The following is a 26,528-nucleotide window of genomic DNA, read 5'->3' as shown; positions in this document are numbered from 1 at the left end:
GAAGAGATCCATTCATCTTCCTGGCTTTAAAAAGCTTGTAAGCTGTGTAAGTCACTTCTCCCTGAAGCACTTTCAGCTGACAGTATTTAGGGATTAGCATGTGGTAAGGATCAGACAAAGATGTTCCTTCAAGACATAAATGAAACCATTTTTTTTTTTTTTTTTTTTTTGCGTGTTTTTGAGACAGGGTCTCATATAAACAGGCTGATCTGGAATTCAACATGTAGTGGAGAATGACTTGGAATTCCTGATCCTCTTGCCTCCATCTCCCAAATGATGGCTGGAATTAGAGGCATTGGTCACCACGCCAGCTGTGTGGGAGAATCCTCATACCCTGAGTGAATAATGAAAGCAGCTAGGGGGAGCAGCAAGTAAGAGCACGGGCCACTACAGAGCGCAATGGCAGCTGCCTTAATTGCTCTCCATCTTGTGTTTCTGTTCTGCTTTATTTGTTTATCTTGTTTCATTTTTGAGGCAGGGTCTCTCGGTTACCAACTGGCCACACTGGTGGACAGTAAACCTCACAGATCCTCTGCCTCTTCCTTCCTAGTATTAGGATCACAGCGACTTGCTGATGTGCCCAGCTTTTTCTCTGGATGCTGGGGGTTTAAACTTGTGTGACAAGCACTTTACCGACTGATCCATGCTCCCAGGCCAAATGAACGCTTCCTGGTGGCATAGGGAATCTGGAACAGAGAGGGATGGTGCATAAGAAGCCAAAGCCTCCCAAGAATGGCAGGCCCCTGCAGGTACCAAGCTGGATGAGACAGGACAAGGGCAGCCCTCCTTTCTCTAGCGAGAGGCTTCCTTTGGCAAGCCACTCAGTTTGGGACCTAAAGCAAGAGGGACAATTGAAAGCTCCTGTTTCTAAAAGAGAAAGTAGAAAGCTCTGCATATCTACTTAAGATGCCAAAGACAATGGCTTATTTGAAATCCAGAGACCTCAGCAAAGGGCACAGGACAGGGTTGAAAAGGAGGGGAGTGGGGACAGAAAGCCACTGAATACTCAGGAGGAATCATCTTTTATCCCTTGCCCTAGCCATTCACAAGCTCATGGCCCAGAAAAGGGGCGACAGATAGTTTACACCTTTTATTATTCTGATAGAAACGTCTCTCCTGGGAGCAGGCAGGGGTCAAAAGTCCAGCACCAAAACTATATATCTTTATAAGTCATGAGCAAAAAAAGCATTACAGCAGACAGTTATTAAAAAAAAAAAAAAAAAGCCACAGTGAACAGCCGAGTAGGAGGTGTTAGAAAACTCACTCCAAATAATTTATTCACCGAGAACCACGAAGGGCTTTCCCAAGAACAGCAAAAACACCATTAATTTCCCCAGGACCCTCCCTTTCAAAGGGCTCCAAACACCACACATTTTGTATTAAATTGTCCTCAAAAGCTCCAAAATAAGAGGCTACTATTTCCCCAAGTATAAATGTAGAAACTAAAGCATTTGTGCCCACCATGCTAGGCCCAAGCCATGCTAAGAGAGTGAGCCGAGTGAATCTATGTGATGTGCCCATCCAGGCCTCCTGACAGAATTACAAAGACTAGAAACACTGCCTCCATCCCCCACAAAGACAGGATCTCTGTCCTCTAGAACACCACAGTGCAGTGGCGAAAGGCAGATGCGCACACATTCCCCTTTGTTTGTGTTCGTGTGGAATGCTACTGACAAGGCCCATATACAGCCTGGAGAGCTCCCGTTTACCAGGGCCTAAGATGTTCTAAGCACTAAGCACTGTACTAAGTTATACCGTTTAAGTCACTCAGCAATGTGTGACTAATAAAAGAAGGAATGAAGGCAAGAAGAGGTAAATAAAGAGATTTGCCAAGGGTCACCCGGGGCAGTGACATAATTAGGACCCAGATCCTTCTTGAGATGGAAGTCAAGGAGCTGCAAGGTGCCTGGAAGCTCGCCTCTGGGCTTTTCAGCACCCATTGCCTACACCACAGACAGATAGACAGCAGGCGCACACAGACCGTTTGTTGGTGATTCCTGAAGAAGGCCACAGCCTGGTGGCGGTGCTGTAGAACTTGCCTAATAGCTATAAGCTCTGTCTATTTTGCAAAAGCTCTATTCTGGAAGCCAAGAAAGAAAACGCGAGACTTAGAGGAAAGAGAGAAGCAGGCCACAGTCCCTGATCCAGAAAGACTACCAAAAGCCATGGCCAGTCATGGAGACTGCTGAGTCCTAATAAAGGCAGATGGAGGAGGAAGAAGGCCCTCCATACTGTGAGAGCAAGTTGAGCATGGAGCTAAGGAAGCCTAGCTGGCTAGGCCCCAGCCACACTAACGCTTCTCCTCAATTTAACCCCTAATGTCCTTCTATAATTGTCTTAAAATCTTACTCTCAACCTAAGAAAATAGGAAGTAAAGCCTTCGGTGGACCCAGCCCATTGTCACCCAGCAGCTTGTTATGTAATCAACCTTAGGAGGAGTTCATGTAGCCATGGACATACACGGTCCATTTGCTCTATAAGTACTTACACTGTATATATGATGGCTAAAAGGCAGAGGTTTTGAGATGGTCAGATCTGGCCTGTGACTCTATAGTGGCCACAGACAAATGCTTTGCTCCTTTTCCTTAGTTCACTTCAGTTATAAGTCATGGATGCATTCAAGGCTCCCCTGAGCTCATCTGTAGGGAGAGATAAATGGGACGGCAAGATCTGCAAACTACCTGGCAAACAGTCTGGCTCCTACATCACACACACACACACACACACACACACACACACACACACACACACCATTTCTCTCACCAGCAGGAAGAGGGTGAATGGCTCTCCAGAGCCCTGCTGCCCCTCTGACACCACACAGCTGTTGCCTCCAGTGAAGTACTGCAAGAGTTAAAACATTTTTGTGCCAATATTTTAAGAGTGCAGAAGGTTCCAAATTACATGTAAAATAAACAATGCCAGACTGTGAAAACTCTTGGCTGCAACGTTCTCTGATGTTAACAAGAGTTTCTTTATTACTGTAACCTTTCAGAAGTGAATAAAAATTATTTCTCTGCCCTAGTTTTGCCCTCCAGTAAAAGTGAAGAGAACAGTGACCATGGAAAGAGCTGTACAATGACCCCTCCTGAAGGCTGGGGGCTGGGAAGGGGGCAGCAGAAAACAAAGCCTTCCATATATATTTCTTTTTCAAAGTAAAAAAAAAGTATCTCCCCCCCACTTTTTTTGAGAGTGTGTATGCATGTGGAGGTCAGAGGACAACCTGAGGCATAGGCTCTCCCCTTCCACCATGTGGGATCCAGGGACAGAACTCAGGTCGTTAAGCCTGGTAGCAAGTGCCTTTACCCAACGGCACCAGCCCACCAGCCTGGTCTTCATATATATTTCTAATCAGATGTTAAAATTTTAGTTTGGGCTGTGGTGTTCATATTATACAATGTCAGACTGCTGGCATCTGTACGTAACTAAAACACTTAGAGACAGACACAAGAGAGCATCTGGGGAAGCCCAAACCAAGCTAATCGTATGGAGAAAACTGAGATCTAACCAAGACTCCTCAGGTATTCAGTGGATTTCCTTACTCAGAAACTGCGTCTGAAGCACTCTAAGTTTGAGGCCAGTCTGGTCTACACAGAGAGTTCTAGATTAGCCAGGAATACAGAAAGAGACCCTGTCTCAAGACAAACAACAAAACCCAAAACAAGGAAGAGGGTTTGTGTGTGGTCAGTACTCAGGACAAAATAGAGTATTTTACAGACCCTTGAGTCAATGAATCTGTAAACATCAGACATGCAGAAGGATCAAAATAGAGCTAAAAGGAACCCATGTTCACCACCACGGGAAAAGGAATAAGGCTCTCAAATGAAGTCAAACATTGCAGCCATCCTAAAGGTCATCTGCCCTGAGCTCTTCTCTTCTGGCATTCTCAGCCATTTCAACATTATAATTTCTCAATATTATAATTATGTTTATGTTTTTACTCTGTTAGACTAAGAAGTCTTTGTCATCCTTGTATCTGTAGTAGCTGGAAGCTAGGAGGTCACAATAAGATAGATAGATAGATAGATAGATAGATAGATAGATAGATAGATAGATAGATAAAATTTTGTGCCTGATGAACTGCTGTTATTTAAAAAGGAAAAAAAAAAAAAACAGACACAAGCTCTGGAACTTAACACAAGGCGAGTGTTTTAGTCTTCTCAGTTGCAGAATACTGAGTTTGGAAAAGAACGTGGAGATTGGTTAGCTCACCTCTCAGAGACTTGACTTACTCAGTTGCATCCGGAGAGTGTCCAGGCTAGCTAGAGCTCCTTCCTTTACACTGCCCACTCATACTACTCCTTCATTAGCCTGAAATGGTATAACTGTTCATTTGCCAGTAGGATGAGAAATGTGATTAAAACTGCATTAAAAGTAAGAATGTTACTTCAAAAAACAAAACCAAACAAAAAAAAAAAAAGAGAGAGAGAGAGTTGCAGAAATGGCTCAAAAGTAAAGAATGCGTGCGTACTGCTCTTGACGAAGACCAAACTTTGATTCCCAGGACCCATGTCTAGCAACTCACAAACATCTGTAACTCCAACTCCAGGAGGATCTGGTACCTTCTTCTGGCCTCTCCAGTGTGTACTACACTCAAGCGTACATACACACAGTCATGTAATTAAAGACAAAAATAACCTATAAACAAACTATAGATAGCACTCTAGGAATTAGAATCACTTGATACAACAATATCGGGGTCCCACTAAAGCTGGCAGACACCACTGAACACAGTGAATCCCAAGAGAGAAAAAACTTAATCCAAATATCCAACGTATAATACAATGTGAACAGACTATTCAAAAAGAGAGAGAGAAAATAAGCATGCTACAACATAAACAGGCCTTGAAAAGACACTCAATAAAAAAAAGCCAAACACCAAAGGCTAAATACTACGTTATTTTGGTGATTCAATCTCAGAATAGGTAGGTAAACCCAAAGAGATGGTAAGGGGGTAGAGTAGTGGAGAAAATGGGTGCAGGGGTTCTTTCTGAGGTGATGGGAATGTTCTGAGATTAGACAGTATGTTCCTGGGATCAAACTTCAGGTCATCAGGTTTAGTGGGTAAGGCATCTCATCAGCCAAAACCAAACCAAAACAAAACCCCACCACATTTAAAATGTAGATCATTGGAAGAATTGTATCCTTTTTTTACTTAATGAAAAAATGAAATTTCTCATCCTAGGAGCTACCAACCTAATTGGAGGAGCCAGGAGCACTAAACCGAAGTGTGTAAGGACCAGTTGCGCCAGTTCCACAAGACATGAGCTCTGGAAACGGTAGCAGTTAACTTGCTGCCAACACTAGACCTATAGCTCTATCCTGACCTTTTCAGGAAGCACAAAGCAGTGATCAGAGCAGGACTGGGGGGGGAAGCTTATGTAAAAACCGCAGCACCTGGGAGGCTGATGGAGACCTTGGCGACTAAGTTTGGGACGTTTTAGGGTTTTCATGCATACTTGGTTAAGTTACCTACATGAATAACAGTCTTCCAAAAGACACCTGCATCCTCAGTCATGGAACCTGAGAATGTTACTTCATATAGAAAATAAATGAATAGATAAATTTGTACACATGTTTATGACTCTTTTGTTTGTTTGCTTTTTGTTTTTGTTTTACCAGATAGTGTTTCTCTGTGTAGCGTTGGCTGTCCTGGAACTCACTCTATAGACCAGTCTGGCCTTGAACTCAAAGAGTTCCACCTGCTTCTGCCTCTCTGAGTGCTGGGATAAAAGGTGTGCACCACCATCGCCTGTCTCACCATTAAGATTTTTAAGATGTGGAAGTCAGTTAAAATATCTGGAAGGGCCCTGAATGCATCCTCTATAGCCTTACGAGAGAGGGGATGAGGGAGATTTGAACTAGAGAAAAGAGGCAGACACAAGTCAAGGAATGTTGGCAGCCATCAGAGGCCAGAAGGGTAAGGAATAGACTCCCCTACAGAGCCACCAGAAAGAACAGAGGTTTACCATTTTAATCTTGGTTCAGGGAAATTATTTCCTCTAGGGTCTAGAGTCTAGAACTATGAGAGAAAAAATTTCTGTTGTTTCAGGCCACCAAGTTTGTGATAATTAAAGCTATAGCTGCTATCAGAAATAAATACACTAGCCTCCCTGGTCTCTGGTTCTCTCATCTATATCGTGAGGGTGGAGCGCTATCTGACCGACAGACAGATGGTTTCCTTGTGTAGCCCTTGCTGTCCTAAAACTTGCTCTGTAGAAAAAGCTGGCCTTGAGCTCCCAGAGATCGACCTGCCTCTGCCTCCTGGGTGCTGGGATTACAGGCCTGTGCCTCTCCCAGCTAATTGAGCTGATTCTTAACAAATCCCCTGAAGCTGAGGCTTCAAGTGTGGGAACAGAAACCTGAGACTCTTTGACCAGTTAGCCCAGGTTGGAGTCTAAGATTCCCACAACATCCAACAGGTTTAGCATCCAAGCACATACTGAAATAGCCTTGGGACAAACTTCTTTTCCTAAGGAGGAAGGATCTGAAAAGGTGACCATAAGGCACAGGGTACAGACTAGTTTTTAACTTTTCAACTACGCAGAACAAGAAATCTGAAACACAGCAGGAACAGGAAGAGGTGGTCCCCTTATCCAGCAAGCTGGCCCCATTTTAATTTATCTTAATCTCACTTTCTGCCTCTCCACCAGACCTCTCCCCCTCATGCCCTCCTCTAGAAACACATCTAGGTGTCTCTTGAACTCATTTATTGGCTTTGCCATGGGCAGCATAATACTGCCTTTGTTAGTCTCCTGGCCAGCCTCTCAAGCCGATGTTCAGCCTCCCTGTTCTGCTCCTCTTAAAAAAAACATAACTGAGGAGTCGCTGAAAAATAATTGTAAGATCAACCGAGGCAAATTCACAGGCAAATTCACATGATGTGGAGACATCAAACTCTAAGTGCCGGGAAAGAACAAAGCCATATCATGATGATCCCTGGCATCCACACTGTCTTTTCTCCCCTTAACCTCTATTAGTTCTGGGCAGAAAGCCTCTGCTGAGCTGGATTTGAAATTCCAAATAAAAGGGGACGTCAGGCTTGAGTCTGTCTAAGAGACAGGTATTTCCAGATTCAAGGCAAGCCACTCTCTAGATCTTTGGTAACAAGACAGATGAGGAGGTGGAATTTGGGGGATGGTATCTGGGAATCCTCAAAGTAGGAATGCCACAGCTGTGGGCCTCATGATAATGTGTTCCAACTGTACGTTCTGGAGCAAGGCACTGAACATTACTGAACCTCAGTTTCCTTGACACAGAAATGGGAAGGGTATTTAAGCAACAATAAACACAATCCTTGTGGGTTGAAAAATCAGAGTTAAAGAATCTCCCAGGCTCTCACTCTCCAGTCTAACAGCCTGAGGCTCATTTTCCCTATAAAGCAGATTCAGAGTATAACCACAGAACCCATGAGGCCGGGCAGGGAGAGAATAATGAATCTTTTGTTGTTGATGGTGGTGGTAAGGAGAAGAGCCACAGAACATGAACCCAGGTATGATCAGAGAAGACTATTACCCAGAAGATAATGATACAACCAAGTGCCTATGCTCATCCAACAGGAGTGAGCACTCCTGACACCAGGGACACCAGCATCCGTAGTCCATGCGACTTGAATGACTTGCATACATCAATTAGGGCACACCATAGAATGTTCTAGCTCAAAAATCTGTACAGAGGGCGCTAGAGAGATGGCTTAGCAGATTAAGACCACGCCTGCTCCTACAGAGTTCCTAGGTTCAGTTCCCAGCATCCACACAGAGGCTCACAACCAAGTGCAACTCCAGGTCCAGATCTGATGTCCTGTTTTGGCCACTCAGGCACCAGGCACAAACATGGTGTTCAGGCATACATACAGGTAAAATATATACAAAATAAAATTTTAAAACCTATCTTTTTTTTTTTTTAAAGATCTATACAGGGGCCAGTCTGTAAAGATCTGTACAGATGGCTCAGTAAAATGCTTGTCATCCAAGCAAATGGACCTGAGTTCAGATCCCCAGCACCTACAGTTAGCAAATTAGTTTAAACAACCCCCCCTTTTGTTAAATCATTTGATAAGCTGTAGCTATCAAAACATTCTAGAGGATCTAGGAAGGGGGATTATGTAAATCTATTTTAATTTTTAAAAACTAAAAATAAAAATTTAAGCATTTTAATATTTTAGAAATGTCTAAACAGTTCAATGTTTTATTTTTAAAACGACAGCACTCAGAAAGCAGAGGCAGGAGGATTTCTCTGAGTTTGAAGCCAGCCTGGTCTACACAGCAAGTTCCAAGATAGCCAGGGCAACATATTGAGGGGGGAAAAAAAAAGAAAAGAAAGAAAAGAAAAAAAAAAAAAACATAAACCACATTGGCTTATACGCCTACATAAGGTTCTATACACACTGCCAAGATTTAACTCCCCTGTGCAATGAAAGCACTCAGAGGTTTCTAGCATGAGAGGACCATGATCAGATGCAGGACTTAGAAAGAAGGCCTCTGGCAATCATATGGTAGGAGGGCTGCCTGGAATGGGAACAGCCAAGAATTCCTTCAGAAGTGACTTGCAATAAAGCAGAGATGATGCCTGAAGTGAGGCAATGGATCAGTGAGAGTAAGACGAGGAGATATGTGAAGCATGTAACCAACAAGCCAAGTAGACACAGAGACCGAGGCAGTCGGGGATGACTAAGAATTCAGCTTAGGAGGCTCAGTTAATGGTGGTGACATCAGCAGTGAGACAGGAAGGATGGTTCACAGAGCTGTTTGTCCTCCGACTCCTGACAGTGAGACTTATTTGGAAGGAGCATTGGCAGCTCCTGAAAGGTGAGCTGGAGAATGACTCTGGCTAGCTGTATCCGTCGCTCCCACGTCCACCACGCACTCACCTCTCAGCGTGTTGTAACTATGGAGCAGGGGATAGCAAATGAAAGCAGGCAGAAGAAACAAGGTTTGGAGGGGAAGCCTGGCCCCCTGGAAGGAGAGCTGCGCTAGGAGCATTCAGCGTGAGGAACACCAAAGGAGAGGTACCTGCAGAGTATGAGGTTGGTAGACAAGCACCGCCCCCGCTCCCAGGTGCTGGGGTGCATGTGTCTATCGTGACCTCCATATGGAGGTAAGGACAACTGTGGACGGCTTCTCTTCGTCCATCACATGAGTCTTAGGGTTAGAATTCAAGCTGTGTGGCTTGGCACCAAGTACCCTCACCTGCTGAGCCGTCCATCTTCTCACTCGCCCCCAGCAAGGCCTTTGAAAACTAGAATAAGGCCACTGTTCCTTTACAGAAATTCTAGGAAGTAGGGCATCCAACTAAATAAATGTAATCTAAAAGAAAATTATTGCAATGAATTGAAAACAACAAAAGGAGCAAATCCAGGTTTGGTTTGGTTTTTTACCCTCTTGGTGGATAAATGTTTGCTGAATGCCTATTATATTCAAGCTCCATTTCTGATGCTTTAGAAATACTAAGACCTCAGGAAACCCACAATCTGTACCGAAGGTAAAAATGGCACTGGAGACAAATGGCCAAGCACACAGGGAGTTTCATGCTGCAATTCATTTCAAATACAGAAAAGCTGAGCAATCTTCTCTCAAGGACTCCTGGTAAAATGAAGTGGATCCAGGCAAGTCTGGTGGTATATGCTCCTGCAGAGGCTGAGGCAGGGGGATCAAAGTGGAAGGTCTAACCAGGCAACTTAGTAAGACCCTGCTCTAAAAACAAAAAGAAAAAGGAAGGCTGAGGACCTGGATGAATGACAGACTCACCCAGCATGCCCAAGGCACGAGATCGGATCCCCAGCACTCGGGGTAGGGGTGAGGTGAGGTGGGGGCCATGAATCAGAGAGCCACTCAGAAGGACAATCGATTGAGCCATCAAACCCAGAATTCTGGGTTCTGGGTGCCGGTGCCAAGTCAGCTAGCAAACTGCCCGAAAACCCACTTGAATGCTCCCTTAGACACTCTATGGACAGAGGGAGTATCTCTAGTGGTAGGTACTATCTGTGAAACAGCTCAAAATTGTGGGCCAATCCCCAGTGAAAAAAACTACTTTGCCTTCTAAGAATGTAGCCCTGAGGCTAAAGAGATGGCTCAGCAGTTAAAAGTGTCTCTGCCCTTCTAAAGGAGCTGAGTTCAGTTCCCAGCATTATGTCAGGAGCGCACAACCACCTGTTACTGTAGTTTTAGTAACACACACACACACACACACACACACACACACACTTTTAAAATCTAAGAAATTTATCTTTCTCCTAATAACTTAGTGTTATTCTAATAACTTAGTTTTATTCTAATAATTAGTTTTCCTAATAACTGAATATGCAATTCTAATAGCTCAGGCCATTTAAAAACCTTCAAGGGAGCTACTGATATCTAAGAACAAACATGTATTTTTATCTTCGTGGCCTCTAGCCCAAAAGGTTTCTTTATTTACACTCACACATTCATATTTATGATTATAAAAGCTATCGTTAAAACTGTTCTTACCTTTCAAAACCCTTGATGCTGAGTTTTAATGCTGACCTTGAGATGCAAAGCACAGGACAGTAAACTGGGAGTTTAAGAGGTTTTCCCTTTATTTTAAGTACTAGAGATTATGGGTAAACCCACATGAATGCCAGGCAAGCATTCTACCACAGAATTGCATCCCTAGCCCGTTCTGGAAATCTTTATAGGGAGGAAAAGCATGGGGGAAGGGCTATTTGCCTTTGCTAATATCCAAATCTCACTTCTGAAACATAAAATGCCCTCTTATAAGCAGGGTTTAAAAATCAATCAATTCCAATAGGAAACAGAAACATAAAAACTGACCGTAGGGGACTGGTAAGGTGGCTCAGCAGGAAGCGCGCTTGCTGCCAAAGAACCTGGGTCGGTTCCTCATGGGCCACATGGTAGGAGAGCGGAACCCTGGAGGTTGTGCTCTGACCACACACACATACAGTGGCACGCGCACACCTGTACCAGGTGCACAGGCGCTCACACAGATCAATGTAATTTCTAAAAACTGACAGCAGAGGAAATCAATTTTCCTCCCAATATTGAAAACTAACACAGCGGACAAATGTCCTCATAATGAAAAGGTATCTCCTTCCCCCACTTTCCCCAACATCTGCCCCAGGCTTCCAGAACTGGCTTTTTCAGATAGTCACCATTTAGCCAAGAGGCAACTGTAAGCACTCTGGAGATTACAAAGAGAGATACATATGGCCCTGACTCTCAGGAATTCATCTAGAAGATAGTCCACCATGACATAAGAGAGAAAGAGTAAAAACCCAAAGAAGGCTACATAAATTATTATGGCACTTACAGCGATGGGGAAGTGGACTGGTCCCAGATTGGCCAGGGCAGTGCAGATGAAGTATGAGGACAACCTAGGTGTACACACTGAATGAGGAAAAGACCCAAGACAGGAACAGCAAGGAGGGATGAGCATGTGAAGCAAGAATGGCATGTGAACCTCGCCGAGTGCTTAGTAAATGCCAGGCATGTGTGCTAGAAGCTTCATGTGCTTACGCCTCAAGAAGCATTGTGAGAAATGAGCTGGGCACTGACAGACTACAGAGCGTGACAAGAGAGGACATTGCTAGGCACAACACTGGGTCTGACAAACAAGGCAGAGGTCCACCAGAGAACTCTCTACCAGCTCCTCCCTCTGCACCGCCTCATCGAGCCGCTCTGACGCAGAGTAGGGACCAGGAAGTGACAGGAGGTTTACTCTAACTCTGGAATACTATCAGCACGAAGCCATCTATCTGAAGTCTCACTGAGGTGACCTGCGTGTAGGAGCCACTGATGAGAATAAATTGTAATTCCTTAACTACAGCCCATCTCCACCCTTTCCACCTTGGCTCAGAAAGCTGAAACCTGCTCATTGTGAGCCCTAAGGTGGAGATGTCTGGCAGCGCAGAACTGACAGGAAGTCCCTTCACCAGCCTAAGGTTACCATTAACACTCCCAGCCACTGCCTTGAGCTAATTCTTGTTTGTTTTTGAAGTTTGGTTGAAATATCACAAATGGAAAAATTAAGTAAAGCACCCAGTTAGCCCCAAGACTGGACACACCTGGTGCAAACCCAGCAAAAGAAACTTACTTCATTAGCAGGAGAGGCAGGGTGAAATTTACATCTGAAATCCGCCTGCAGCAGGAGAAAGTGCTGAGGCCAAAGGGCTGTCTGTTTTTACAGCTGTGTCAGAGCCCAGTTCTTACTCCTACCAACACTCAGGAGTGTGGCAAGGGCCCAAGGAAAAATGGTCTCCAACCTCTTCAGCTGCAGCTCAGCTCACAAAGGTTTTTAAGAACCAGTTAATGAAATAAAACAAGACCAGATGAGGTGATATAATGAACTTTATTTCCACAGCTAATTTATATGTTTAAATCCCAAATATTGGCTTTTTTTTCTTTTAAAAAGTCAGAACACTAAAATTATTGATGTGATTTTTGTAACCTCAAATTTAGCAGTTGCTTTTTGTACTGGCCTCACCAATGACACATGAGTCTGTGCCATGTGCTACAACAGTTGGGCTTCTGAGAAGCTGATGAAAAGTAAAGTTTCTCTCTTGCATGAGACCAGAACTCAAATGCCAAATGAGCCCTTGATAGGAATTCAAGTTTCAAAGGAATTCTTGATTAAAATTTCTGATTCGTCATCAGTTTGCAAGAGGCGCTTTGGGCTCTGGATCTTTGCCACACCCACCCACTCAAAGTAATGGCTTCTAAGAATTCTTTGGCATGAGAAAACCCACCACAACACTGACTGGCTTTATAATTTTACTTTTTCTACAACTTTTCATACAGAGGTATACCTGGGACGCCAAATAACACAGAAAGATTTGCAAATTACCACCTTTAGATCTGGGCTTTTTCAAAGCTGAAGAGAAACTTGGCGGCCACATAGCTAGCAGCTGGACTTGCTTCTGTGTCAACCAAAGCACAGGCAATACCTGCCCATTGTGGGACAGCCAGGCCAGACCCTTCGTTCCACCTACTGCTCTCCTCAAGTCCCATGTACCTCTGCTGCAAGCAGTGTACTTACTAACAGGCTGAGAGCGCCTTACCTGCACACATTCACAGATGACAAGGGGTTAATATACAACTGTCTTTCCTATAGAAAAGGTGTCTGTCTATATCATCAAGTTAGGAGGAGGATTTTGTGTCAAATACAATAAAAAGCAAGAACAGTAAGGCCCCAGTTCTTCTAAATTGCTATTTTAAAAACACTATCATTCACTATGGTTTGTAACGAAGCCAGCAGCTTGGGCATTTCTCTGCATGAAGGGAATCTGGGAACCAATAGTAGGAGAGTCACTAACATCATGCCATTTAAAGTGTGGTTGCCACCTCCCCCATTCTACCAACACAGGCATAACCTAGAAACATGCTAGAAAAGTAGACACTCACAGTGAGTTCAAGGTCAATCTAGGTTACATGAGATCCTGTGAAAGAATGAGGTAGGGGTGAGAAAAAACTCAAAGGACCGAGGCTGTGGCTGAGCTGGTAGGGTGCTTGTCCAGCCAAATTCATTCCCAGAACAACATAAAACAAGGGATGGTGCACACCCACAATCTCAGCATTTTGGAGGTGGAGGCAAGAGACTCAGAAGTTTAAGGTCATTCTGGGTTACATAGTGAGTTCAAGGCCAGCCTGGACTACACTGCAAAAGAGACACAGAGGGAGGGAGAGCCAAAGAAAGAGGAAGGAAGGAGGAAAGGAAGGAGAGGGAGGGAGAGAAAGTAGATTCTCTGGCCCTGGTCAGAAACTTGCTGACTCTCATTTGCTCTTTCTCAAGATCCCGGATGAACTGTATAGAGGCCTATACTCCTCTATAAGGTGGCACACTATCTACAACAGTCCAAATGGACAAATAGAGGGGAAAATTAAATTTCAGTCAAGGATGATTTATCTAATAAGTTATCTTAAAACAATATACCAACATGGTGGTGACACCCTTGGTCCCAGTACTTGGGAGCTCTGTGACTGTGGCACCAGCCTGGTCTACATGGTGCGTTCTAGGTCAGCCAGAGCCATATACAATAACACCCCATCTCAAACCAACCACCCAACCAATGGAATATACCAAAGGCTCAAGTTTAATGTATCATTCAATTCATTCTATTTATCCATTTGACCATTTGATGTTACTACGTAAGAAAAAAAAAAAAATAGAAGACATTTTCCTGCTTTCATAAAGCTTACAATGGACTAGGGGGAGATGACACACGGAGCTTCAGAGAAGGCTCCAAGTGTTGACTGCTATTGTAGATGGAAGAGAAAATCTGGGGGAGAGGGTGTGATGGGAAAATTCCTGTGGTCGAGTAGTCAGCAATTTCTGGATGATTAGGCCATTTGGGATAGGACAGCTGTGGCTCACATGCTGTAGCAGCCCCTCCGCCAGCAGGGCTCCGTCAACAGATAAGCAAAACAGGTTCATCTAATGAAGAGCCACTAACGCAGCACCTGGCGGTCAGCACGGGCTCTGGCTGGCCAAAGGCTATTCCTGGCCATCATTAGTAGGCTGATCTGAGATGCCAACACCAGCCGAAGTCCAATGTGTGCCGCCACAGAGTCGAGCAGTAAACACTTGAAGACTTAGAAAACCCAGCTGTATGAGCTGCTTGGTCTGCTGACCTCCCCCCTGGAGTGCAAAGAAAGCCAGCGGGCATGGCGGTGGGAGGAAGGAAACAAGAGGCAACGAGGACAGTTATAGAAGGAGCTCAGGAAGGGGCCAGAGAGATGGCTCAGTGGTTAAGGGCATCACTTGCTCTTGAAGAGGATCTGGGTTCAGTTCCAGCACCCACAGGGTGGCTCCCAAGGGGAGGGGAGGGATCGAACACCCTCTTCTGACCACTTTGAGCTCCTGCATATATGTGGCACACATCCACTCAAGAACACACACACATACACACACACAGATCTCAACCATGACTTTAAGGCAGCCAGTGACGACAGCAGGTACAACTGATGTTTCATTTTCTTAGAATGAACAGAAATGTGAATGGCATGATGTCCCACTGAATGTCATGCAAATGTCCATAAAGATACCTAAAGGCAAATCCAGGTTTACGGTGCCTCCATCATGACGGTTCCTTCAAAGACATGAGACACCCTCCACTCAGGTTCCTAAATTCAGGAAACCATCACCTATGTGCACAGCATAAGTCTCAAAGGTTGCAATTTTATACAAAGTACATGGCATTAACAGACAACAGAGTCTGTGAAAATGGGCACAATAGTAAAGTCCGCCATGACTGAATACCCACTCAGCACGGTTAGACCTCCAAAACATAATGTGAGTGTGTCAAAGTACACAAAGAATGCGATCATGTATAAAACACACACACACACGTGCATAAAACCCACTACTACATATTTTCTATAGCTAGCAGAGTCATTTTATACACACAGCAAACTCATATGCAGAGTCAGGTGCACACACTCGCACGCTCCCTATTCTTCTTGAATTTACTACTATATTGATTTTCCACGGATATTTTACCAAAATCCTCTAGGTTCCTTAGTTACTGAGGACCATAGGCCCCTACCACTATCTAACTCAAAGAGTGGGGCATGATGGTGGTGCCTATAAGCCTAGCACTTAGAAAGTGCAGAGGCAGGAGAATCAGTTCAGTAAGGTACATGAGTCCTTGTCTCCAAAAACAACAAACAAAAAGACAACCAATCAACCAAAGAATTAACTTAAAAGGGGAACTAATTCAAATACTGAATTATTATCAAAGGCAGCATCCTTAACCTAGATTACTGTCTGGTTCCCCACTCCACATTGCCCATCACCAGACTTCTATCTACTTCTGTATACAAGATGTCCTCATACCAACAAACCACAACAATGTGCACAAACCCATAAAGTATCCCTGGTATGTCAGGCTTCCAAGAGACAAAAACCCTGACTATAGCCGAACTGCCTCTTTGATGTTAGACAGCATTTCACAGAGATCCGAAGGCAGCGCCGCTCTAAAGCAGAAAGCCCCCAGCCTCAGGGCAGACATTCCTTATCACAGTTGTCCAGGACCAGCACCTGGAGTCGAGCACTTACCCCCATGACTCTGCCTCGCTGCTCCACATCTTCCCACATGAAATGAACTATGACCCGGCACATGTACTTTCCAGTCCGGCCTTCCTGCTTCATTCGGACTAGACACATCCTGAGTGGAAGTGAAACGGATTTTCTATGAGTTCACACAATTCACTAAAGGATGATTTTAGCACAGCACACTGAGACAAAAACCCAGCAGTGACCTTATTGTCTTTAATATCTTTAATATCAGCTATAACACAGACCCTGTAAAAAAAAAAAAAGTCCATCTCAAGTGTGCAGTTTAAAAAGGCTTGCATATTATATATGATAATGTAAGCTACCTGTGGGTACTGAGCACTTTAAATGTGGCTAGTCCAAGAATTTCAAAGATATAGTAAGACACAAAAATCACATATTTTTATATTGCTATCACATTGAAATATTATTTCATGTAAGTTTAAAGAAAATGAGTTACTGAATTAGTCTCACGGGCTGGGACATGACACAGAAGGTGAGAGCACAGAGATAGAACTCCAGCACCCACATAATAAGACACGCATGGCTGGGCATGCCTGTAACTGGAACATCGGTGCCAAAGACAATGCGCTCCAGAGATCTCCCTGCTCAGCCAGCTTAGCCCACACAGTGAGCTTCACTGCAGAGCGACAGAAGAAACATACCGCCTATCTCTGGCTCCATGTACATGGGCACATGTACCAGCACATTCATGTGCATATCCGCCCAACCCCACTCCCCACATTAAGATACTGGCATTCGGGGCGAGAGAGATGGTTCATTATTTAAGAGCGCTATCTGTTCTTCCAAAGGACCCAGATTCAATTCCCAGCACCATGGCAGCTCACAACGGTCTGTAACTCCAGTTCCAAGAGATCTGACACTTTCACACTGATGCACATAAAAAAGAAATAAATTAAAAAAAAAAAGATACTAGGCAAAAAAAAAAAAAAGACACTAGAATTCTTTGCAACACCACCTTCAATTCTTTGGACTTTAAAAATATAATTAGAAATGTAGAAAAATTTCAATTACATTTGTGGCGTGCATTCTTCTTCTCTTGGCTAATATTTCTTCCGCATACAGACACGGCAAATACTACGATTACATTTTTATAATTATCAAATTGTTCTCCCACTAGATATAAATGCTATTGAAGGCAAAGAACAAGTTTGTTTTTGTCTGTTTGTTGATTTTTGTTTGTTTGTTTGTTTGTTTGTTTTGAGACAGGGTCTCAGTGTAAGCTACATGACCCAACCACGAACCAAACATTTCTTCAGTCTGTCTCAATGGGCTACACATCATAAGGATCTGAATAGGGAAAACACAAGGTCCTGTACTTGGGTCCAGTGGAAAAAACTCCAGGGGTCCAGGATACATGAATCACAACTACCTATGTAAGAAAGCCTTTAAAAAAAAAAAAAAAGCCAAAGGTAATAGAACATGCTCAATGCAAGTCAAGAGAATAATGATCCTGATCCCAAATTAATGTGCTTTTAGATAGTGAAGTATGTCCTTAGTGTGCAAAGCGAGGCTCTAAATCTGCCTGGATCAGCAGCATTTACTGATTCTAATTTTGAACATCATATCTGAAGAGACAAGAGGTTAAATCATATTAAGAGTAAGTTCTGTCTTATTGCACAGTAGTAAGACTATAGTTAATAGTAACGTAATTTATTTGAAAATGGCTCAAAGCGAGGGTTTTGAATATTCTCACACCACAAAAATAATATGAGATGATGGGTGTGCTAATGACTCTCACTTGATCGTAACACAATGTACATGTGAGTCAAAATATTGTATAATCTGTAAGTATGCATGATGGGCCAATTAAAAATAAAATTTAAATTAAGAGAAAAGGAGAAGAAAAAAGATCCGAGAACAGGCCGTCAAGGTGGCTCAGCAGGTAAAGCACTTGCCACTGCATCCTGAGGACCTGAGGTGGAGCACATACACACACAAGTAAATAAATAAATGTTTACAGAGAGGCAGGACCAGAAGATATCTAACCTGAGGATAAACTATAAGAGAGGGGTCATGAATTTGTCAATCTAAATATTAAAATCAAAACCATAGGCTGAGCCATACAAAGAGAAAGATTTGTTGAACTAAAGTAAAAACTGTCCAGCAGGGAAATATCCAAAGATTGAAGTCATAAAATGGACAACTTCAAAATGTAGAAAACTAGCTTGTTCATGTAAGAATAATTGTTTGGTGAACATGCAGCTCTTTAAATTATTGTTTAAAGATTTTCTTTATTTTTAATTATGTGCATAAGTGTGTGTGTGTGCACGTGCGCACAGATATATGCACACGAGTTCACATGCCCTTGGAGGTCAGAGGCATTGGATCCCCTGAGTTACAGGCAGTTGTGAGCAGCCCAAGTTGAGTGCTGGGAGCCAAATTCAGATCCTCTGTAAAAGCAGCATCTACTGTCAACCACTGAGCCATCTCTATAGACCCTGAGTGTGAAGCTTTCTGACCAAAGGTTCACTACTGATCTCAAGGGGATTTGTTGCTATTTTCATCCTAATTTTTAACATCTGAATCCAGTTAGTGCCTCAGATATAAGACTTGGAGACAATAATGAAACAGGCTGTGAAAAGAGACTGGACTACATACAGCATATGAGAGAGAACAGATTTCAAAGTAGAAGTGCACGAGAGAAAGTTCAACAGGATTTTTTTAAATAAGTTAATCAAATTGTTCTTGTCTGCCTCTCACCTGAAAAGACACAATGTGTTTTGATGCCTGAGTGTCATAGGAGGCCAATTCATCAACAGCAATAGTGAGGTAATGGAATTCTTCATTTATTTGAAAATTCTGTAGTCTGTTAATACACCTGCCCACTGAGGTTTAAAAGGCACAGATTTTTTTTTTTTTTTTTCAGACCATAAAGTTTCTTAACTATATCAACATGAGGTGAGGTGTTTGGAGTTTCACAGCACAGCTTGTTCAATAGCCATTATAAGACAACAGTCAACTCAATGGGCAGCTGGGCTAAAAAGGTAATATAAAATGAAGGAACTCTCAAGCTGGCTGACAATCTACCCAATGAATGTAAACTATGTGTAGGTATGAGGTTGAATGGGTAGGTATTGCGCTGACGGCAAAGACATGAGTCCAGCTTGTAAGCCCTGTGTTTCCTAAGAGAAACAAGGCACACACAAACAACAGAAAATGGCTGGTGGGATGCCTCTGTGAGAAAGGGCACTTGTTACCAAGCCTGACTCCCTGGAATCAACATGGTAGAAGGAGAGAACTGACTCCCAAGAGCTGTCCTCTGACCTACCCATGCACACCATGGCACATATTGCCACTGTGTACATACACACACAAATAAATACACGTAAAACAAAGGAAGGTAGTATCTTGAGAAAAAATGTGCAGTGGAGTCTGAAAGATTACTTTGTGATGAATGGGGCCTGAGAAAGCTGGATGGGAAAGGGAACACCAGGGTCTTAGAAGGCTGTGCTGAAGTGAACAAAAAGTAAAAGGCTTCCCAACTGACAGAACATGGAGAGCAAAGGTAGGGCCAAGGAAGAAGTCAGCATGCAATTCCTCAATTTGTGACAGGGCAGGGTATAAGAAGCAGGAAAGTAAAGCCAGAAGTCAAAAGTGCTTTAAATGTCATGCTAAGAAAGTCTGGACTCCGTGCACCAAGTGGACGCTGGTGAGCCACTGGTGAGAAGAGATGCGGTGAGCCTGGCATGCTGGCACACAGAGCACCCGGGTGACTGAGAAGCTAGCTCTCCCAGCCTCAGCCCTGCCGTTAAATACCAAGGTCACCAAGGCTGGGAAGTGACAACCTGGAGGAATTCTTTCTTTTACGGAGCCAAGGTCATTGTCTGGTCTGGAAATACATGACTGCCTTTTGAGAGAAAGGTGAACAGCTATAAACCTCCTACAAGTTTAGGAAATGTGGATTGAAGGCTATCAACAAAAGAAGTTCAACCTACTCCCAAAGCATTGCACCAAATTAGTTCAGTAAATACCCGTGACCAATGCAAAGCACTGTACAATATAAAACCCTACAGTGAGTCTCTCCTTACAAAACCAAGGACAGGTTTTTCCTTAGTGTATGTCCTGAAGGCTCCTGTGTTGTGTCAGGACAATGTAAAATTCTGATGCACAGAACTCTCCAGCCACGAGCACTAACTAAAAGCTCATTCATCATGGATGTGAATCAAAGTCTCTAAGAAGCTAGGACAGAAAAAAAGTCCCAGCGTCCAACTAAGGACTATTCATGGAGATAACCTAGAACCCCTGCACAGATGTAGCACATGACAGTTCAGTGTCCAAGAGGGTTACACAGTACTGGGAAGAGGGACTGCCTCTGACATAATCTGATTGGCCTGCTCTTTTATCACCTCCCCCTGAGGGGGGAACAGCCTTACCAGGCCACAGAAGATGACAATGCAGCCACTCCTGATGTGATCTGATAGACTAAGATCAGAAGGAAGGAGAGGAGGACCTTCCCTATCAGTGGACTTGGGGAGGGGCATGCATGAAGAAGGGGGAGGTAGGGTAGGAGTGGGAGGGGAGGAGGGAGGGGCTTATGGGGGGATACAAAATGAATAAAGTGTAATAATAGTAAAAAAATAAAAAATTTAAAAAAAGTCCCAGCGTAAAGAACTTTTGACTTATTCTTAAAAAAAAAAAAAGGTGAAGGCCAGCCCACCTGGTGAAAGAGGCAGCTGCCTGGATGTCCACCCAGCAGTTGCAGGGCAGCTCCTAAACACCCTACCCTGAAGCTCATCCCATGCAGCTCTCCTCCCTCCCCTGCTTAGTAACTGCTTTGAACAGATAATATAAGAATGAAAAACAAGACTCCTTCCCAAGCAGTCTTCTCCCTGCAGTTCCTCAGAGCCCTTCCACATAATCCATCCACATACAAGCTCCAGTCTCAAAGTCTCCCTTTCTGTACATTGTAGCAGCTTTTCCCTTCTTCACATGGTAACGTCCACACACACTATTCTGGCACTGAGATGCAGGGAGGAGAATCCCTGGACACCCGCTGGCCCTCCAGCCTAGCCCTTCCCACACAACAACCAAGGGACTCCACCTTCAACAAGATGGACCAACACCCAAGGCTGCCCTTTGACCTCTACACAGATGCTGTGAAATGTACACACACACACACACACACACACACACACACACCAAAACCAACCAACCAAATGAACAAACAAAAACTGCAAGCAACTAAGAGTAATGCCTGACCTAGGCAGAATTCAGCTTATCTGGTAATTTTTCATATTCTAAAAATGATTAACAAAAAATTAAATAGCAAAAGAAAGCAAATGCTGAAATGAACAGCTGTTGGTACTACACACTAAGACCCCTGGCTAAGTACTGTAGAGACATTTCTTTCTTTTTCTCCTTGGTGCTGTAGCTCACACTGTAATCCCAGTACTCAAAGACGCTGAGGAGGACCCCCATTAGTGCACATTCGGAGCCCTCCTGAACTACGTAGTGAGTTCCAGACCAGCCTGGCAGAAGCACAAGACTCCAACACACACAGACAGACACAGACACCCACACACAAACATACACGGCATGCTCATGGTGCACAGACATGTATGTAAGCAAAACATCCATACACTTAAAGTGAAAATAATTTTCAAAAGATTTTTAAGAAAGAAAACAAAAAAGCAAAACAAAAAACCCCACCATGTCTAGAGCATAATCCACCAAAGTTACAAACCTGGTGTCCACACTGAGACCTGCACCTAGAATTAATTGTACTGAAGTTTGTTGCTTGTGGTGACCAGAGCAAACCCTCCACAATCTGTTGGCTCTGGTTTCTTTTTCTTTCTCTCTTTCTTTAATCCTCACAGGGCATACCTTAAGTTTTAAAACTAGCATCACATTAGAAAAAACATATTGAGGGATTGGTGAGCTAGCTCAACAGGTTAATAACACTGTCCACTCTTGCAGAGGACCGGAGTTCGATTCTCAGCACCCACTTAGTGGCTCACAATCATATATAACTCCAGTTCCAAGGACCCAAGTGCCCTCTTCTGACCTCTGAGGGTACCAGACACGTATGCTGTCAATATACTTATAAAATAAAGTAAACCTTATACATTTTTTAAAAAGTGGGGAGGAAAATAAACCTTATACATTTTTTTAAAAGGTGCATCGTTTTAAAAAGATGCACACCTTTAATCCCAGCACTCAGAGGCAGAGGTGGATCTCTGAGTTCAAAGCCAGCCTTGTCTACAGAGTGAGTTCCAGGACAGCCAGGGCTACACTGAGAAATCTTGTCTTAAAAACCAAAATGAAGAAAAAGCATATTGAGGGACAGAAGCGATGGCTCAGTGGTTAAGAGTATAATCTTATTCTTTATTTTTGACAGGGTTTTACAGCTCAGGCTAGTCTTGAACTCTTTGATCCTCCTGCTTCTACTTCCACAGGGCTGGGATTACAGCCCTGTACCACCACACCCAAATCTTAGGTTAAATGCTGAAAAGGGCTCTTCGGGGAGGAAAGGTTTACAGCCTAAAACAAAAATTACTCCTATGCATGCAAAGTAAATATTAAAAAGAAAGCAATAATAAAAGTTCTTATATTAACCAGTCATTTGTTTAACAGGGCTTATGAGCACCTACTGTGCAAGCAGGCTGATCTGTGAGCTGCACTGCTCTACAGCATTGCCACATGCCCCTCCCATAGTTGCTGATGTTCTTAAACCCGAAATTTATTATTGAGATTTTAAGCCTCAGCACTATCCCTGTCTCTCAGTGATTCCAGTAGCTCATAAATAATGCTGATCTCTTTTACATATAAGGCAAATAACACAGCCAGCAAAGTAAAGAAAAAAAGAAGTGCTCAAGCCCTCATCTGACGGCTCCCCACTCTCTGTAAAAGGCCAGCCCAGAGACAGCAAAAGAGCAAAAGCTCACTGAGCAGGAGTCTCTGATGAAGGACTAAAGACACTGACTGTCTCGTGGCTGGTAAATTCTCCTACAGAAGACTTGATGCATCTTCTATTGCAGAACCCATCACCTTCCTCTATTTACACCTTCCTCTATACACAGAAAATCAACACGCCTAAGCAAGCTAAGGTTGCTCAGTAGAGAAGAGAAGAGCGAAACACAGCTTCAGCCTTCCCCAAGCCAGGGTCTCTCACATCATTCCTCCTGTCCACTGAGGACTCAGCACAACAACCCTGTCTGCACAGTCAAAAGCAACAGCCGAGGCCAAGGAAAGGCCATGACTCTTCTCAGCACTGACCAAGAGGGTAGAATCCTTGTGATTCCTAATGCTGACCTCCTGCCACATTTTGGCAGCTCTGACATCCTGTCTCACTCAGCCACGTTTAGGATTTGGCCTTGTTCGACTACATCAGCTGCTGTTGAGGGAATCTGATTCAGAATTCTGTGATCAGTGGGCATGTGAGCAGGTCTATGACTGACAGAATTAAAGGAACCTCAGATGGGATTTTTAAAGAGCTTGTTCACTTTACTTTATCATCAGCTGAGGCCATGAAAGCAGGGCCAACACGGCCACTCTCAAGCCCCTTAGTTTGCTAATGAGTGGTCTATTTTTTGGTGAGCTGGCACACTGACTCTTTCCCAGGGCCATATACATGGCTATTTCTACCTAGTTTCCTAAACTTCCTCCCTGTGACATCTAAGCTTTCTAGGGAGGAGCATGGGGGCCACCAGACATGCCTGTGGCAAAAGAAAGCAGGGCAAAATGCTTCCTGAAACCATCTCACCTGACGTGAACCACTGCTAAGCTACATATGGCTTGCAGCCAGATCCACTACACAGCCAGATCCATAAGATCAAGGTCTTAGCTGGCAAGTACCAAGGCACTAAAGGTCATGCATGCTGTGTGGGCCTTTGGTTTGAACAAAACAAAGCAACACAGCAACCTACACATGTGGGTGTGTGCACAGCGCCTCTGGCGGGGGGGAGGAGAAAGAAGCTGCGCACACAGCCAGGGCACACCATAGACAGCAGGTCTGCAGCTGCTGGAATCCAGCAGGAGCCTGGATACCCTACAGCAACATCGAAACTGCAAGGGTGGTTTTACAGAGCCCCTGGCGATGCTGCCAATGCCTGTCAGGGCAGTTGTCTGGCTGGACTGGGACAGGGAGAGAGTGTGCCTCGAAAGCCCTTTCTCACCCATGCTCTGCTTCCTCTTCTTCTTTACAAGAGTCTGAGCTGGCTTCTCTAATGTTCATTCTCCATCTTTCTTTGGCATGTGAAACATAGGTATGTTTTACTTCCTGTCCTAACAGCTCAGGACCACCCTCTAGCACTGGACCACAGAAGGCCATGACTGCTGTCCGTAAGCACCTGCCATTTCCAGGGCTTTCCAGGACACAGACAGTGAACGCACGAAAAGTTGCTCTCACCGTAAAGCTGGTGGTCAAAAGCTCATTTCTATAGCTACGCGTATTCAGAGAAGGAGACCCCTGTACCCTTGGTCACCAAGAAGGGCCACTAAAGCATTAAGAGTCCACTCCTGATGAGACCTGATAACTAGGGTCAGATGGAAGAGGAGGAGGACCTATATCGGTGGACTTGGGGAGGGGCATAGGGCGAAGAGGAAGGGAGGACGGGACTGGAAAGAGATGACAGAGGGGGCCACAGCCAGGATACAAAGTGAATAAACTGTAATAAGTAATAAATTAATTATTTTTTTTTAAAAAGAAAATAAAGTAAGCAAAGGTTTTAAAAAAACAAACAAACAAAAAAAGAGAGCCCATCACCTGTGGGACCAGGCAAACACTCTGGAAAGTCTACTGTGAGGATACTTTTGCTTACTAGGGTCTGTCTTATTTGGCTTTGTTCGGTGGAGATTGTGACTGCTTCCTAAGCCTCCTTGCCTCCTTGCTGCCCTGCCTCCTCTCTCATAGTTGCCACTCCAAGAGGTGTTTCCATTCGTATTCCTCCAGTGTCTCTGCCTACTGTACTAGAAATTGGAGTTTGGCTGCCCCTCAGTTTACACTCTTGGATGTCAAGGCTGAGAGACCAGGATTAAATGAACCTAACTTTTCTACAGACTTGGGATAGCTCCATCCCTCTGTGATGTTTTTACCCTTTAGGAGAGGGAGTTCCCAATTCTCAGACGATCACTGTACAACTGGGCCCAAAACTACTCCTCTGGTGACCCTTTGACTACATTCCCCCACAAACCTGCCCCAAACACTTGAGCCTGCTGGGCTGCCCTCAAATACTCCATGTCCTCTAGAGTCTTTCCCTCCTGCTGTGCTGGAGCAGAAAGTGCCCCCTCTCCTTACCCTTCACGATACCCACTCCCCACGCTACCCCCACTCCTGCCACTCAAGTCAGTCTGCCTTTGTGCTTCCACAGGATCTCTACAGGCTTTGAGCCAAGCGTCTCATTACTATCTCTTACAGACAACCGTACTCAGGGCCCATTTTCCACAAGTATCTTGAATGTGTTGTGTGTACCATTTCACAGCATTCTCTCCATCATCCCATGGTTCCCAAACACACAGTAGGTCCTTGACAAGGATTTGCTGATTTAAAAAAAAAAAAAAGAGCTGCTAAGACATTCTACCAAAACCTATATAGATCATGAGAATTAAGAGCGAGGAAGAGGCTGGAGAAGACAAAGAACAGATCACCTCCCTCTTCTGCCTAACTGGTGGCAGTACACCCATCCCTCTAAGCTTCAGCAAGAGAGACTCAGCAGACGCAGTCTGGAAAGTTTACAGAAATACAAGTAATTTCAAGGCTCTCTCAGCTCTTAGTCAGGTATTGACCTTGGGATGTGGTCACAGGGATTATATATTTTATTTTGCCATCCACTCCCTCTACCACTCCAATACCTTTAGCTATATGAGCAATAAAGAGCCTTTCATACTGGCTCTGAATATTATCTTTGAGCTCCTCTGGGAACAGGTCAGCCTTCTCTCAACCCTCCTACATTTCCAATGAGTAATTCTACCATCCAGTCCTCAGCTCTTAAAAAAGTACTTTTCTTCTCAATGTATCCAGTTTCCCTCACTGCACCCTCTCCTTAACCTCCATGATGGATACCAAAGGCAGACACTGTGCCTACTCAGCAGCCTGACAAGAAGCCATAGTGTCTATCTCAGAGAACTAGCCGAGTTAGGAATGGTTTCAACTGTTGTAACATCCCATCAAACAAACTGCCCCTTTGGGCTATTTAGCCAAACTCTGTGATGCTGTGAGTTTGGAAGAGGCACTTCAGAGGCAATCAGAACCAAACTATCTTTACACAGTAGCCAGGCCTGTGATGCCAGGCTTGGCTACAGACAGTCTCAAACAGGGTCCTTTGACAGCCATCCATCCCCCACGGTCCTTGGGAGCACGCACCATGGTCAGTGTAGTGAACCCATGTCTCCAGGGTTATTCTCCCAAGACCCAGCAGCTCCCCCACCCCACTGCAGTGACTCTATATCCCCCTATGACCTTTAATGCTGGGGAACAGATAAAAAATAGATTTTTTTTCTTTTTACTTTTCTTTTTGGCTACTTCACATCTGAAGAAAAAGTAC

At 44.1% G+C, this 26,528-nt stretch overlaps 1 protein-coding gene across 2 annotated transcripts in view; it reads right to left on the bottom strand.

The window, feature by feature from the left end:
- LOC129672745 (ubiquinol-cytochrome-c reductase complex assembly factor 1) overlaps window positions 1–26,528 on the bottom strand; it is a 78,230-nt gene that overhangs the window by 21,993 nt on the left and 29,709 nt on the right. For both annotated transcript variants that reach the window (XM_055602342.1, XM_055602343.1), the window contains exon 7: window positions 16,027–16,135. In XM_055602342.1, the coding sequence (XP_055458317.1) occupies window positions 16,027–16,135 (109 nt within the window). The remainder of the gene's footprint in view (window positions 1–16,026; window positions 16,136–26,528) is intronic.

The sequence above is a fragment of the Psammomys obesus genome, unplaced genomic scaffold (genome assembly GCF_907164565.1).
Source record: "Psammomys obesus unplaced genomic scaffold, mPsaObe1.curated_primary_1811, whole genome shotgun sequence".
Lineage (NCBI taxonomy): Eukaryota > Metazoa > Chordata > Mammalia > Rodentia > Muridae > Psammomys > Psammomys obesus.
This window is presented reverse-complemented; position numbering and strand designations above follow the sequence as displayed.